General features: G+C 39.0%; 1 protein-coding gene across 2 annotated transcripts in view; it reads left to right on the top strand.

Moving 5' to 3' along the window:
- MARCO (macrophage receptor with collagenous structure) overlaps positions 1–16077 on the top strand; it is a 503950-nt gene that overhangs the window by 303998 nt on the left and 183875 nt on the right. For both annotated transcript variants that reach the window (XM_044074990.1, XM_044074989.1), the window contains one exon: positions 2284–2337. In XM_044074990.1, the coding sequence (XP_043930925.1) occupies positions 2284–2337 (54 nt within the window). The remainder of the gene's footprint in view (positions 1–2283; positions 2338–16077) is intronic.

Consider the following 16077-nt stretch of genomic DNA (forward strand, 5'->3'; position numbering starts at 1 on the left):
TAGGAGCAAGAAATCTGGACAAAGCCATATATAAAAGTGGGACAAAGGCCCAAAAATAGGGGCAGTTTTTAAATATTGCTCTTACAAATGTAGAAAGTTGATAGAACAGGTTTTGCATTAGCATGAATTTCTGAAGGGTATGAAGTCTGAAACTTAAATGTCTCTCATTATTTTCTAACTTCAGTCTTTAATGATTTGCTACTAATTTGCCAGAAAAACACATTTTTATGAAAAATGGACCAACAATATGAGGCAAAAATCTAGACATTCTGCAAAAATCTGTACAACTGAGAGGTATGAAGGGTGGGTAGCCTGGAAGAACCAAAAAGAAGTCATGTTCTTTTTCATTCATTCATACATTTTCTGATTCTTTGAAAAACATCTATCCTGGTTCTCTGAATGTACTGACACACAAACAGATATACATACAGACACACACACACAAACAGTTGCTTACAGAAAGCGTGCACAAATGCCCAGCAGTTTTCAGAATTACCAGTTCAGCTAAGGTATGTCTTCCCATTGCGTCCACAAAGAGAAGTACACTGTGAAATCCCCATGGACGCAAGAAAGATATGCCGACTCTAAACCAAAAGGAATGTCAGCTTTGAACAAAATCAGCAGACAACCACTGCATCACAGTTCCTTCCTTTTACTCCATTATTTTTATCGTAAATAATTAAACAATGATAATGCAAGACTTGTGATTGCAAGTCAGACAACTAGGAAAACTAATGTCCGCCTTGCCAAAGGATTACAGCAAGTCTAAAAACTCATAGTAATGTACTTAACACACTTTTGCAAGGGAGCTTTTCTCCTGTACTCCGGAATGAGGGAGTTGTGCCTTCAGAGTACTGCCACTAATACATACTAAGGCAGACACTGCTGCACTTCAGAAAAAGGTGAATAATACAAGATGTTGCAAACTCAGACTAGGATCCTCAGAAAACACTATATGGAATGTATGCTACATATATTCCATATAGCTTTTCTGAGAATCATAGTTGCAGTCTGTCATTTCAGTAACAATTTTGCTTAAAAGCATCTTGAGTATTGTTTGCATATAGAACATACTGTTAAAATGCAATTCCAAATGCTTACTATCCCTAGATTGATGCACATTTATTTTAAGTATTTATTTAGTCCTTACATGCTTAAAAAAACAAATTAATTTGTTCTAGAAAAGAAGTTTTAACATGGTAGTTAATTGACTTTATCAGAGTTATATAGCATAGGAGTGACACCTATGAAAATATAAAACCTGCAGATCTCTGGGTATTATTTACTCACTTTTTACCTATACATTCTTTCTGCATACCTCTTGACCATCAAGTCTATACCACATATGCGCTCATTTGTTCCTTATCATTAGTACACAAGCTGATCATTTAGACCCTAACCCATCCCTCAGCAACTGACGTCTGAACATGCGCAATGAGTTCCTGCAAAGCCTTCCTCTGTAAGGGTGCATACTTGCCCAGTGATATAGGTTGGCAAAAGCAAGTACACACGCAAGGATCATACTGTGTACCTGCCTCTTCAGGAGGTGAAAGCACGGTATGGGGATACAACATGTCTCTCACTCTAGTTGATGTCTGCCACTTACTACCACCTACCTTGCACTGCCTTCCATCACCTACTGTGGTACCTGGGTATCTGATCAAGCCCTTATTATTTGTAACTCAGTCAGAACCTTATCTCACTGAACTTTGAAGACAACTGGCTGCTTGCACACATTCCATCATGATAACAACTAGTACAGTGTGGTATGTTAAAATATAGTTGATAATTTTTAGCATCTTTACAAAAAAAGTACGACTGTAGCACATACAGAATGACTGACATCAGAAGTTATACTCATATATGTTTACCCATAATAAGTAGCACTTGCACAACAGAAACAGGTAGGCATACAATAACTGTTTGACTATCTTGTGAATTAACTCCGATATTGACCAATAGTGAGGGTGAGTACCTACTGTAAAACAGAAGATTATGAAAGGAGGTACTGCACATCATATATTGAAAACTCTATAATTAGAAATGATGGCATAGTAATTATGTCCATTGCTGCTTCTTTTAATGTTGACTTTAACTCAAATGCTACAAACTTCCCAAGTCAGAACAATTCTGCTGCAACCTAACTCCTTTGGGAAAACTGTTATGATCTTAACTCATTCAATAATAATAATAATATAAAACTAAATTTCTTTCTGTAAATGTCTTGTACTGAATTCATATGATATAAATTAATTAACTAGAATGCATATTTATGTATTCTAGGACCACCAGGACATACAGGACCACCAGGACAACCAGGTGCTAAAGGAGCCTCTGGTAAGAACTTGTAAATTAAATTTGTTGTTTTTTAAGTAGTATATGTATGCATGCCATCTGAGGGTTGCTATATTGTTCAAAAACTTTAGAAGCAGATTATAAATTGAAAAAAAAATCTGCTCACATCATCATTTTAGCTGTGTTTGCAAAAGTATCTATGGAAATAAATACAAGTATCAGTCTTTCAAGCAAATCTTTTTTTTTTTCCAGTTCATATCATTACAGCTGTAAAACACACTCCAGGAATGTATTTTACCAGGTGTATTTCTGTAACTTGAAGGGGAAAATGTATTATTAGTTGGAATGCTACAGAAAAGAAGCTATTGTTTTCCAGTTCTAATTCACATAGAATAAAGTATACCACTTATATAGAATTTGTCCGCCCAACATTCCTAAATTTTGGAATTGCAAAAGTCTGCATTAATGCTAACAGTCTACCCTTAACCAATAGTTTGTGCCATGAGATCAAAAATTGCACTTCTAACTATGGTACTTAAACATCTTTTGAAAGCAGCAGTGAAAACAATACCATCTTTTGTAAAATATATCTTTTGATTTTGTGGAAAAAGTGAAAAATATAGATTCATAATATGTTACCTAGTACAGATGTTAGTTTTCTTTAAAAAAATTATACCAGGCGATAAATCTGTCTTTCCTATGCAAAAAGAGCTTGAAGAGATGGAAAGTTTATAGTAGGGATGATATTGCTTTGTGATGGGTATACTCAGTTTATTTACTTTAATTTTGCATCTTGATCAAAGATTTTTCAAATATACCTTTAAAAGTAATAAACAAAATCAGCAGCAAAGCAGTACTCCAACCATGCAGTCCATGAAATAAGTCCACCATGAAATAAAATAAAATAGAATATCTATTTATTCCAAAACTGGTAAGCGCTTTCACTTAGGAGCTTCTTCAGACCATCATGTCTGAAGAAGCTCCTAAGTGAAAGCTAACTAAGGGCTTTTCAACCAGGAAAAAGGAGGTCATTGTCGCTCTGTACTCATACCTCATTAGACCCATTATATAGAGTACAACGCCCCATTTGGTATGTATCTCACAAGACATCTGAAACAGCTGGAAAGGCTGCAGAAATACCTCACTAAAAGAATCACAGGCCTAAAGCAGATGCCATATGCTGACCATCTAAAAAAACTCCAGCTATACTCTGTCGCATATTGTTTACTCAGAGGTGATCTCTGCTTAACATACAAGGCCATGTCAAACCCAGAGCTGTTGGGCATGCTACATTTAAAGAAATCCCAATCCCTCAGAGACATGCTCCAGGGATCTAAACCTGGTCATCACAATGAACAAAACATGCTGGAGGGATACATTCCTGTCCCAAAGATTCCCCATTCTCTGGAATAGACTGCCCATACATGTCAAGCAGAGCACCTCTTTGGCCCACTTCAAAAGGAACCTTGAAGACTGGATGGGAGATAGGAAATTCACCCTGGTGATCATGTCAGTCGCCCTGCTAGACAGGGGACCAGGGAAGTAAAATTCCTGCAAAAATAGCTGGGGAAATGTTATAGTTAGGCTTGTATAGGCCCTAGGGCCAATAGCCTAGGACCGACCTATGAACCTATGAACCTACACGTCTTTCATGCTGATAGGAAAATTGAAATGTACGGATTAACAATTTTGAGTTATATCACACTTTGAGTAGGACTGGTGAGAAGGGAAAGTTTAGTCCATGACGTTTCTTTATTTCACAGGAGAATAAGACAAAAAGGTATTTAATACAGTTAATCTAAAAGAGAAAAAGGAGAAAGTAACTGCTATGTGAGAGAAATGAAAAGGATATTGTGAGCCAAACAAAACTTGCTATTGCCAGACATTTGTTTTCAGTTGGTATAATGGTTTACATGAACTCATTGATGCTTATCAATCAGAGTAACAGAAGCGAGTAATGCTGAACTGGATGAGCTGCACAATTCATAACTTACCGTCAGAATGGTCTAATTATTAAAATGACCAAATAAGGAACAGATTGTTGACAGAACCAGATATTAATTTGGATAAAAGTCTGGATGTGTGCAGAGCAAACAAAACTTCTAGAATGTAGGTAAATGTGTTAAAAAATATATATAAAAATGCAAAATTAAAACTTTGGCTTAAAATGAAGTAAAGCATTAAAGTCCCTGATAATCATAACAACTATAGAGAGCCAAGTGGTATTCATAATGGTAGCTAGGAAATTTTGCTCAGCTGACTAAAAGCCATGTGTATTGGGGTGTTATAACATAGCAGGATGAATCACTTTTTTTCAGATTTTCAGGCAATGTTTTACAACTATTTTTGCAAAAAGCATGCAAAAAAGAACATAAGGGCATTTCACAGTATTTACATACATGAAAGTGAGGAAGAAGTAGAAATTTTTTGTTTGACTTGTAGGAGTGCAACAAATAAGGCACTTCAGACTAATACATACAATGCTGTGCTGAAGACAATTATTAGATTGGAAACCTAATTATTAGCATAAAAAGTACTGACTTTATGTTAAGCACTCCTCCTGCACACTATACTTTGACAGAATCCATATATAAAAAACTTTAAACCAGCAAGGTAAGGTGAATAAATCAGTCTGTTAAAGTGCAACCTGTGGATCAGATATTGCTGACGTGAATAAAAGAATAAGAAGCACATGGTTTTCTTTCAAGTTGTAATCTTCTATCAGACAACAAAGTAACCATATATGTTCAATTTCTATGAAAGAAGCTTGTCAATGTAAAATAAATACGTAGCACATAGTATTTAAGACCAGAGACATTTACAAGTTTATGACACTGCCAGGGTTTCCATCAAGAATATTTGCAATGCTTCCTGACATGTCATACAGAAGTGAAGCCTTGACTTCAACCCAGATGATCTATATTCAATCACTGACATAGGCACCTGATAGACTGAGTGGGAGAGGATGAACATATGTGAATGATGCCCGATTCCTAATCCTTGGAAGGAAGGAATTTTCTATGCCTGCAGGCTTTTGTGACACTTTATGGTGGTTTAGTGTATTGCCTTCCAGCAATGACCATGTTTGCACTCACTGCATCAGGCAGGGACTTCTCTACTGAGTTGCAGAGTATGAACTATGTAAGTGAGGCTGCCCACCTCCTCTCTAAACTGGCAGCTATTGTGAGTCCACAAGTAGCCTAGCGACATGGTGCTTGTAGGGACTGGCTATCTGTTCTACTCCCTACCACTCAACTTTCACCATCAGGGACGTGGATGGTCAAATAGGAATTCCCAGACAGGGTAATTGGGCCATAAAGTTCAAAGATACCAGAAGAATGCCATTAGGCACAGAAAAGTTTCCAGAGCAAGCCTTTCTTTGAACATTGCTAAGACATGCAATAAGTAAAATGCTGTGAGAACAACAGATAGTTCTCTTCAAATGGTCCAAACACTAGCCGTAAAATGTATGCAGAAAAATGAAACTAATCTGAAAACTACAAATCACCGATTCATGCTGTGTTCATTTTTCAGAAAAATGAAGATGTATTTACTAATTTCTTGTTGTTTGTCAGGAGAATACCATATTAAAATATCGCCAGGTGCAATACCTATACTGCATGAACCTATAAGGGTATCAGAAACACTAAGAACAGAATAGTAATAGAGCTCAAAAAAAAAAAAAAGAAAGCTTAGGTATGATTGTTAAACAACCAGAACATAATAAACGTGTTAGCAATATGACCACTCCACTAACCCAGAATTCTTTTTTCGCAATTGTTTTATGGAAATTTTCAACAAAACATTAATATTTGATAAAAGAATTATAAAACAAATATACATGTCTAAAAGAACAATAATAAACAATTAAATAGCTATTTACAATGGTGTCTACTATAAAACAAATCTTTTTAAACAGAAAAAGAAATGTGATGAGTAGTTGTTATTTCATTTTTAAAGTCTGTTTATCCAGCAGTTCTTTGAATTTCAAAAATATATTATATGAAGAGGTGATTCTAGATGTTCTTGTCTTGATAATGATAAATTCAGGACGACAAACTTAGTTGCCAGGTATTCAACCCAGAATTCTTGTCTAAAGTGCTCAAAAGAGGGCATTACCTATTGCTAACAGTTGAAGAAGTTATGTTCACTGTGGCAAATGCAAACTGCTTTCAGTATCTGATGCCAATGAAGCAAGTATGTTGAAGCAAAATGAACAGCAGTTACACAATGAAACATTTACAATTTAGTGACTGTAAAAAATGCAGAAAGGTTATAAGGACTGAAAGTTCTTTGTGTTATTTTTCTTCTTAATGCATTTGATTTTAATTGCAAAAAAGGTGACGAATAAAGTTTGAAAACAGATCTTGGAACATTGTTAATATTATATGTCTAAATCTAAATAGCAGTACATCTTTAACTTACATAAAGGAGGAAGTATAGTACACATGAGTACAGATTCAAGAATAATTGCAGTATGAGGGGGACTTCCATGTCACCTGAGTCTGTCTTATTACATGGCAGCTTTTATGAATGAATATTACAGGTATCCCAGATTAGAAGTTGTACTTGGTACTCTCACTAGGGGTAGTATTTTATGGGTTCTTCCAAAGTAAAACATCTGAAAATTCTAGACCTGCTAGTGGTTGTGGATTTCCTTTCCTTGGAATTGTACTTCACAACTGTCTCTAATTATTAGGGACACTCCTAACTCTGGCTAAGAAATTTGCTACGTACTTCCTGAAATTGGACATTTTTAAGTTACTAGAACTAGTATTTAAAATGCGTCCCTAATTTTGCGATCTTTTCCTCAATCATTTCTGCTTTCTCCCTACATGTCTTGGTTAAATGTCATGAACTATATTTCTATTTCAGGTTAAAATTATGATTTAAGATAATTCATGTACTAAATTGTGGACACGTTTGCCAGATTGTGTGAGAGTGTAAGAATAGCAGAAATGGTACTGGTCAAGTATCTGGTAGGATTCTGGTTGCCAGTCGCACATAGGTTCATAGGTTTATACTAGGCTATCTGCCCTAAGGCATTTATAAGCCTAGCCCAAAGTTTTGTGGCTTACGCCACCCCTTATATGAAAAAATACTGTGTCCATTAGTTTGTTGTGCCTCTGTCCAGCAGTGACACAGAGATGATTCCCGGGGTAAACCTACGATCTCCCATCCACAGGTCAAGATTTCTCTTGAACAGAGCCAGATGGTGTCCCTGGCTGTGTGCTACACGAGCTAAATAAGGAATTAAACCGGCACATAAGGCAGCTGTTTAATCTCAGCCTTACCACAGGATACGTGCCCATCCTCTGCCTCACATGGCCCGGGATTTTATTCCACAGCATAGGGAGTCTGAGTGATAAATCTATCCCTCCAGCACGTCCTATTTATATCCGTGCTAAGGTTTAAGTCGCTTGCTCTAGTGGTTTTGGTGGATTTGGATTTTTTGAGGTGGAGCATGTCCATTAATTCCGGGTTGGACATGGCCTTGTATGTCAGGCACATGTCACCTCTGAGCAGACGGTATGCGACTGAATAGAGCTGGAGTTTCTTCAATCTGGCAGCATATGACAGATTTGGAGTCCCTTTATCCTTTTGATGAGGAACTTTTGGGGTCTCTCCAATTGCTGCAGATGTCGGGTGAGATACATCCCGAATGGGGCATTGTACTCGATCATTGGTCTGATAAGTGAAGAGTACAGGGGAACAATGACCTCACTAGATCTGGATGTGAATCCCTTCATGATCATGTGGGCAATGTAGAAGGTCTTTCTAACCTCTTTAGCAACGTGAGTGTCAAAAGAAAGGCCACTGTCAACCTGGGTCCCCAGGTCCCTGATAACCTCTTCTGTGCTTAGTGGATTGCCACCTATACGGTAGCTTGGGGTTACCTTGTTTTTCCCGAAGGGTATGACTATACATTTTTTGGTGTTTAACTTCAGGCCATGGCTCTGGCACCAGCTATCTGTTTCCGTGAGTCCCTTCTGAAGGATATCCGTGTCCGATGCACTTTCCACTATGGCCCAGTTTGCAGTCGCCTGCAAACTTTGTCAGCCAAAGTCCTCCCATGTTGGCCTGTACTTCTGAGAAGTAGATGCCGAACAATAGGGGTCCAAGGACCGAGCCCTGTGGGACACCACTTGTGACCGGCTTGGAGTCTGACATAGTGCCAGCAACTCTAACCCTGTGGGTTCTGTCCTTAAGCCAGTTTGCAACCCATCTTGTGACATATGGGTTTACATTTAAGCTGGTAAGTTTTTCTACAATACCCGAGTGGGGTATTGTGTCAAAAGCCTTTGCAAGGTCAAGGTAGGCTGTATGGACTGCCTTTCCCTCATCAATGGCCTTGGTGACTGTTTCGAAGAAGTCGACCAAGTTCAAAAGGCATGATCTGCCCTTGAAGCCAAACTGGGTCGGGTCCAATGTCTGCAAGTCCCCTATATCTTTGTTTATGAGCTCCATTATGATCCTCTCCATAGCTTTGCAGACTAGACTTGTTAAGCTTATGGGGCGGTAATTACCAGGGTCCGTAGAGGCACCGCCTTTGTGGAGTGGGACCACAGTTGCTGTACGCCACTCCTTGGGCACGTATCCTGTGGTAAGGCTGAGATTAAACAGCTGCTTTATGTGCCGGTTTAATTCCTTATTTAGCTCGTGTAGCACACAGCCGGGGACACCATCTGGTCCCATTGATGCTGTGTTTTTAGCTTTAGAGAGAGCAGCTTTCACCTGCGCATTTGAGATGTCTGGGAGGCTACACTCCGCTGGGATAGTTATCTCTCCTTTAGGGGGGGGGGTGAAGTTTGCACTAAACCTGTCTGCCAGTATGTTGGCAATGTCTGTGGGTTCAGTGATTTTTGTATCATTTTGGACTAATTCTGAGCATATCTGGGAGTTTCCACCCAGGTTCCTAACATAGCTGAAAAAGGCCTTATGTTTGTCCTTTGAATCCATGGCAATATTTCTCTCAAAATTGGCCTTAGTTGATTTTATGAGTGCTCGTATTTTACTAATAATGATCAGGGGTGACTTCCCTTTTATGGATTTTGTTCTATCATGTAATAGCTTTCTCCTCTTATTGTAAAGTTTGTAAATGGCTGGGGTCCACCAGACTGGATGTTTGCCCTTTGCGGAAAGAGTCTTGGTTTTATTTGGGATTGCCTCATCCATGCAGTCCTGGAGGTGTTCATAGAAGGCATTTGTAAGGGCTTCCGCAGCTTGGGTTGTGGTTTCCACTGGCTCAGGGGCCTTGAAGGATACCACACCAGTCTTGAGTAGTGTGAAGTTTGCTTTAGAGAAGTTCTTCACTGTGGTCTTTTTTGTTTGGTGTGGGGGCGGGATGTGGATTTCCAGTGAGATTAGTTTATGATCAGATCTCACCAATGAGGGATATACTTCCGGTGTGGAGCATTTTGTCCCCATGTTTGTAATAATGAGATCTAGTATATTTTCTCCTCTCATGGGAACAGTGATTAGCTGTTCCATGGCATTTGAATTTATGAACTCCAGGAACCGTAGGGCTTGAGTAATGTTCCCAGTCTATATTCGGGTAGTTGAAGTCACCCAATATGATGGTGTTTGGAGATACACTTATACCCTCCAGTGTCTTCAGGAAGGCTGTGTGGGGTTCCTGAGTTTGAGAGGGTGGCCTGTAGCATGCTACAATTTGTAGAGCAGTTTTGCCTATGGTTAGTTGCACCTGGATGGTTTCCGAAGCTTTGTGCGTTGCCACCAACCTGGAGGTGTGGGTATCCTTTATGAATATGGATACACCCCCTCCTTTTGTGGTGTGGTCCGGGTTTTGGAGCCGGAACGCATGATATGAGGTAAAACCTAATAGTGCCGGGGTGCTCTCAGGAGCCTTGAACCAGGTTTCAGTTACAGCACAGACATCGATGTTCTCCATACTGAGAAGGGCCTCGAGTGCGTGCATTTTGAGATTTAGACTTCTGGCATTGAGCAGCATTACCCTCAGTTTCTTCCCATTTTTGTTTTCTAGGGTGGTAGGTTTAGAATTTGAGCCTTGCCTAAAAAAGGCAAGAGCCTTAGCCAATATCCGGAATCCCAGGGGTGACAGGTGCAAGCCGTTCCTTGCGAAGCAGCGTGGCTTGTCAAGCATGTCATCCCAGGCAGACAGACACTGGATCCCCTTTGAATGACACCAGACATTAAGCCAATTGTTAAAGCTGATCATCTTGTCTCTATACTGTGGCATCATTCTTGGTGAAGGAAGGAAACTTCTCAGGGTCAGGGTCATACCTGCCTGGGCTACATAATCAGAGAGCTCCTCTATGTCTCTTTTCATGTAGTCCAGGGAGGTACGTCTCAGGTCGTTCACACCAGCTTGGACAATGACTGTGTCATATTTGTACTTGCCGTGGAGTGACCCGAGTGCTTGTGTTATGTGGCGGATTCTAGCGCCAGATAGGCAGCTTACTGTGACCCTCTCCTTGTTCAGCCTGGTGAGTGGGACGTCAGTTTGTCTGACTATGGAGTCACCTATGACAAGTATGTTTGGTGTTGTATTTGGCCTTAAGGGCTGTGACTGCTTTGCACACTGATTTTGTGGTTTATGTGTTGCTTGTGGGGTGTCTTGAGGTAGCAGTTGTTTGGGTGTCTGCTTTGGAGGCTTCTGCTGTTTAGGTAAATTTTTACTCAGAGCCTCCGAGTATGTCTTTGTGTGTTTATGTGTTTGATTCAGTGGTGTGGTAGCATTATGCGAGGCTGGTTTTGTGGTGTGTGTAGTTGCCTTCTCCTCCTGTCTGGTCTTGCCAGTCCTGAGTTGAGAGAGCTCAGCCTCCAGTTTGGCTAAACAGCTGCATCTCTCGCAAGTATTTGTGTTATGTGGGAGGAGGAGAGGGTTGTCTGTGTACATGAGGCAGTTATAACATTGCCTCAAGATTCCCAGATTCACCAGCTGGACCGGAGAGGAGATTGACAACTGACCTTTGGACATGCTAGAACAATATTGGGAATTCCTTAATAATTGAAAACAAGGGCCAGTGGGGAGTGAGGGTGTAGTGCTTTTATTTTTTAGTGCTGACTTATATAATTGCTTTAGTGAGCAAGTGCCAGGTAACTTGAGTGCAATGTGTTACAAGTAACTAAATGCAAAAATGACAAACAGTAACTTTCTTTCAAGTGAAACAAGGAAATAAGTACAGTAAGCAATGCAGATATCACTAGTGATCCACAGAAGCGCTGAGAAGTCACAGATTAGGTGGAATTAGCATTCCAGGGAAATAACAAGCAAACAAACAACAAGCATATAAACAAAGCTAGATTCAGCAGGCCTGGATCTAGTCTATGCTACAGCAAACAAGGTGTACCAATTTCAGTAAGATACAGTTCAAATATTCAGGCACTATAAACCTTTAACCAGAAATTCCCAGCTCAGAAGGGCAGAGTCCAGCCTCTTCTCCCACAAGAGTGCAGACCACAAACCTTCTTAATGTAAAATAACTGGCCTGAAGCCCAAGTGCTTAAACCAGAACTAATACACTTGGACACTGGGCTCTCAATCAGCAGTTCCCAACTTAGAAGGATGAAAGCTACCTGTCCTGCCACCACAGTGCTTGCCACAAACCTTCCTAATGTAAAACAACTGGTCTGAAGCCCAAGTGCTTAATCCAGGAGACTTAGAATGATAGCTACACTTTAATCAAGTTACAACCAAGCAGTAATAAATACAATTGAATACTTTAGAGAATGTCTGGATTAGTGCTCAAGTTACACAAACAAAGCTAGATCCAGCAGGCCCGAATCCAGTCTATGCCACAGCAAATAAGGTGCACCAACTTCAGTAAGAAGCAATTCAGATATGCATGCACTATAAGCCTTTAACCAGAAATTCCCAGCTCAGAAGGGCAGAGTCCAGCCTCTCCACCCACAAGAGTGCAGACCACGAACCCTCTTAATGTAAAATAACTGGCCTGAAAGCCCAAGTGCTTAAACCAGAATTAATACACTTTTAGAATAACAGACACTGAGCCCTCAATCAGCAGTTCCCAACTTAGAAGGATGTAAGCTACCTGTTCTGCCACAACAGTGCAGACCACAAACCCTCTCAGTGCAAAACAACTGGTCCAAAGCCCAAGTGTTTAAACCAAAAGGCTTAGAATGAGTTACACCAAGCAGTAATAAATACAATTGAGTATTTTAAGATGATGCAAAAGTAAAATGAAGTAGGTAGAAACACAAGTACAGTAAAAGCAGATGAAAATTTTTTTTTTTTTTTTTTTAATCTGAACAAGTGCTGAGATCAAAGAAACAGATTTGAGTGCTGAAACTAGAAAACTGGCTAGTTATAAGAAAAAAAACAAGCTAGAAGGCTTCCCTCAAACACAGAAGGGCTTGGGGGCTCAGAAGCCTACAAATAGTCTATACCACTTAACAGGAAAGGCAGGAAATAAGCTTAATTTTTTTTTTTGTCTGTTTCCCAGATGCTCTCTTTGTACACAGTAGGAGTGCCTGAAATCAGAATATGATCTCACTGCACTCAGTTGAGTGAGCAAATGAGATGGGCCCAGAGGCAGGCTGAGGGGCGGGCAGTTTCAAGGCCACTGAAGAGCAGAGTTAAAACTGCCAGTTCAGTTAAATATTCCTTCAACACAGTTTAAATCAAATTAAATACTGTATTTTTAAAAAAAAAATGCAGATAAAGGTACTTAAATTCTCTTATACGTCCAGTTGAATATAACCAAGTACTTAGCTGGCCAAAGCTGAGGTTTTTATGAGATGGGCCCAGAGGCAGGCTGAGGGGCGGGCAGTTTCAAGGCCACTGAAGAGCAGAGTTAAAACTGCCAGTTCAGTTAAATATTCCTTCAACACAGTTTAAATCAAATTAAATACTGTATTTTTTTTTAAAAAGTGCAGATAAAGGTACTTAAATTCTCTTATACGTCCAGTTGAATATAACCAAGTTCTTAGCCGGCCAAAGCTGAGGTTTTTAAGCAGAAAATATTTCACACTGTACCACTTAAATAGGCAAGGACAGGAAATCAAAGAATGTGGCTACCCCCACACCTATAATTACTAGCAAATAACAAAATTCAGCAAAACTAACTTCAGTTCAAGTTACTGAAGAGTAGAGTTAAAACTGCCAGTTCAGTTAAATATTCCTTCAACACAGTTTAAATCAAATTAAATACTGTATTTTTTTTTAAAAAAGTGCAGATAAAGGTACTTAAATTCTCTTATACGTCCAGTTGAATATAACCAAGTTCTTAGCCGGCCAAAGCTGAGGTTTTTAAGCAGAAAATATTTCACACTGTACCACTTAAATAGGCAAGGACAGGAAATCAAAGAATGTGGCTACCCCCACACCTGTAATTACTAGCAAATAACAAAATTCAGCAAACACTAACTTCAGTTCAAGTTACTGAAGAGCAGACCTGTTTATGCTTCGGTGAAAGTGAGCTCAGCATTCTTAACTGGATTCATATGTACTGCACAGGATAGGAGGACATTCTGGCACACCTTCAGGCAATGCTTTAAGGTCTAGTAGGAAAACAGACATGTGGTACATATGCCAGATATGTGACCAGTGTCTATACTTTAGCCACTAAGTGGATATACGGCAACCTGCACTCAAAGAAATAATGCCTATTAAGAAAACTTCAAATGTCACTACAGTGAAAGATTACTCTGAATACCAGAAGGGAAAGAAGCAAGGAAACAGCTGCATGGCTTATATTCAGCATATTTTAACAATGTTCTTCAGGTGGAGCACCTATAACATTATAACATCAACTGAGCACACAACTTTCCTGAATGCATCAATAAACACGTAAAAAGTAAAAAGTCATGGATATTCAGAAGTCACGTAATTAAAACAATGGCATGTTGTTAAGGGATCATTTGCTCATATCCCACAACTTCTACTACAGGTGGTTTAAGGTGTTACATTGCATAAACAACAGAGATGTGAGGAGATAGTTGTCCCCAGTGTGAAAATAGTAGACTGTCTTCACTTGCTTGTTATCTGAGAAAAATGAAACATAAAAAACTCGCAAATTTAGAAATAAAATCAACATTAATAAGTACTCCAAAACTTCAGATGTTTAGATATTCTTCTATTAAAAATACTGTAGAAAATAAGTCTAGCAGACTTAGTCACTGGAATAATTTTATTTGTAAGTGATGTCATTCATCAACTAGACTTCATCAGATCAATTTAATAACAGCTCTACCCATGGAAAACTAAACATACTTTATGAAAACAAAGAATCAGAGATCATGACGAACAAACTTATTTCATAATAATGAGCCAAAACAGACAGTGTCTCATGATAGACAAGCCTAACTGAATAAGCAAACCTGATGTCAACAAAAACTACATTACAGCCCCACAGGAATGGGTCACAACAGGGCCAAAAAACATCAGTCCTGTACCTCAGACTCACTGAGATACAGTCTCTATGTCAGCAATACAAAAAAAACACATCTTCATAAATAAAACTAAGTTACAACATTCCCTAACCACAGGGCAGCATAGTTAATTATAATATCAGTTAAACCAGGTGGCACAAAATGAACATAACCAATCCTAATCTCAGAAGCGTACTTAAAGTAAAATATTTTATTTATTTTATTTTACATTTGTTTACCAGGATAGTCCTACTAGACACATGTCCATTTACAGCGGAGGCCTGGGAGAAGCTCCACATTCAGTACAGAAAAACAAATAGTTGTGCAATATGATAACAATATGATCATCTATACAGTAGCAAAACATTGACAACAGATAAAAATACAGCCTTTGATACAAAAAACAAAATTAGACACTAGAAAAAAAATACAACGTTCGATACAGAAACAGAAATTTATACTAGATAAGCATTATAACTAACTATAGAGACAAACAGAGACTACTTATAGCAATTAATTAGTGTAAGTTTGGCATGAGCTCGTATAACTATTAGAAACTTGGGTAGAAAATAACATTCCTGATACTACAGAAAAAATTTACAGTGGGAATAATTGGATATGAAGCTGTTTGGAGTGGTAGAAACAGTGATGATTAGGTAATGCAAGGGCATAGCCAGGAATTTACTAAGTGTAATTTAAGTGAGTTTTTGAACAGCGTAATAGTGGAGGCAGAAGATAAAGGAGGGGGAAGGTTATTTAGCTACATTATGGGAGACTGGTGCTTTACCTACAGTGTTAAAAATATAAAATATGAAAATAATATAAAATAAAATGCACAAGAAATAAGTACACTGTAAACGTATGGTTGAGGTTCGGAATCCAGACCCAGCCAGGAGTACAAATAATGACAAAGTCTTAAAATGCCAGCAGTAAAAGCCTACACAAACAATCTAAGCAAAATAAAATACAAATAGGCCAGTGCTGAAGAAGTAGTCAATGATAATCATACAAAAACAAAAGAAAAAGTTCATTGCAATAGGATTCAGATGGACCATGGGATCACATCCTAAGCTGCCTAAAAATCAACAGTACAATCAATGTGTTGCTGGTGGCTTTGTTAGTCTGTATCAGCCCTGGTGCCCTGGTTTGTCCATTTTGTTGCATGCAGACCCTTGAACTGGTGTTGTACTGGACTGTACTTGGTTACATTGGTCTGACCACTGCAGGACACTACACTTGTAAAACCATGACGTACAGTACATGATGTTCTCTTCCCATGAAAGTCAAGGCTTTCCTCTCACATGCCTTACTTCTACTTCTGTGGCCTACATTCTGGGTATTGTCCTATGTTTTGCTGCTGGCAGTGGCTGCCCCTCAGATTGTTGGACAATGTACCCATTGTATACA

The sequence above is a fragment of the Protopterus annectens genome, chromosome 6.part0 (assembly GCF_019279795.1).
Source record: "Protopterus annectens isolate FY-2018-M chromosome 6.part0, PAN1.0, whole genome shotgun sequence".
In the NCBI taxonomy this organism is placed as follows: domain Eukaryota; kingdom Metazoa; phylum Chordata; order Ceratodontiformes; family Protopteridae; genus Protopterus; species Protopterus annectens.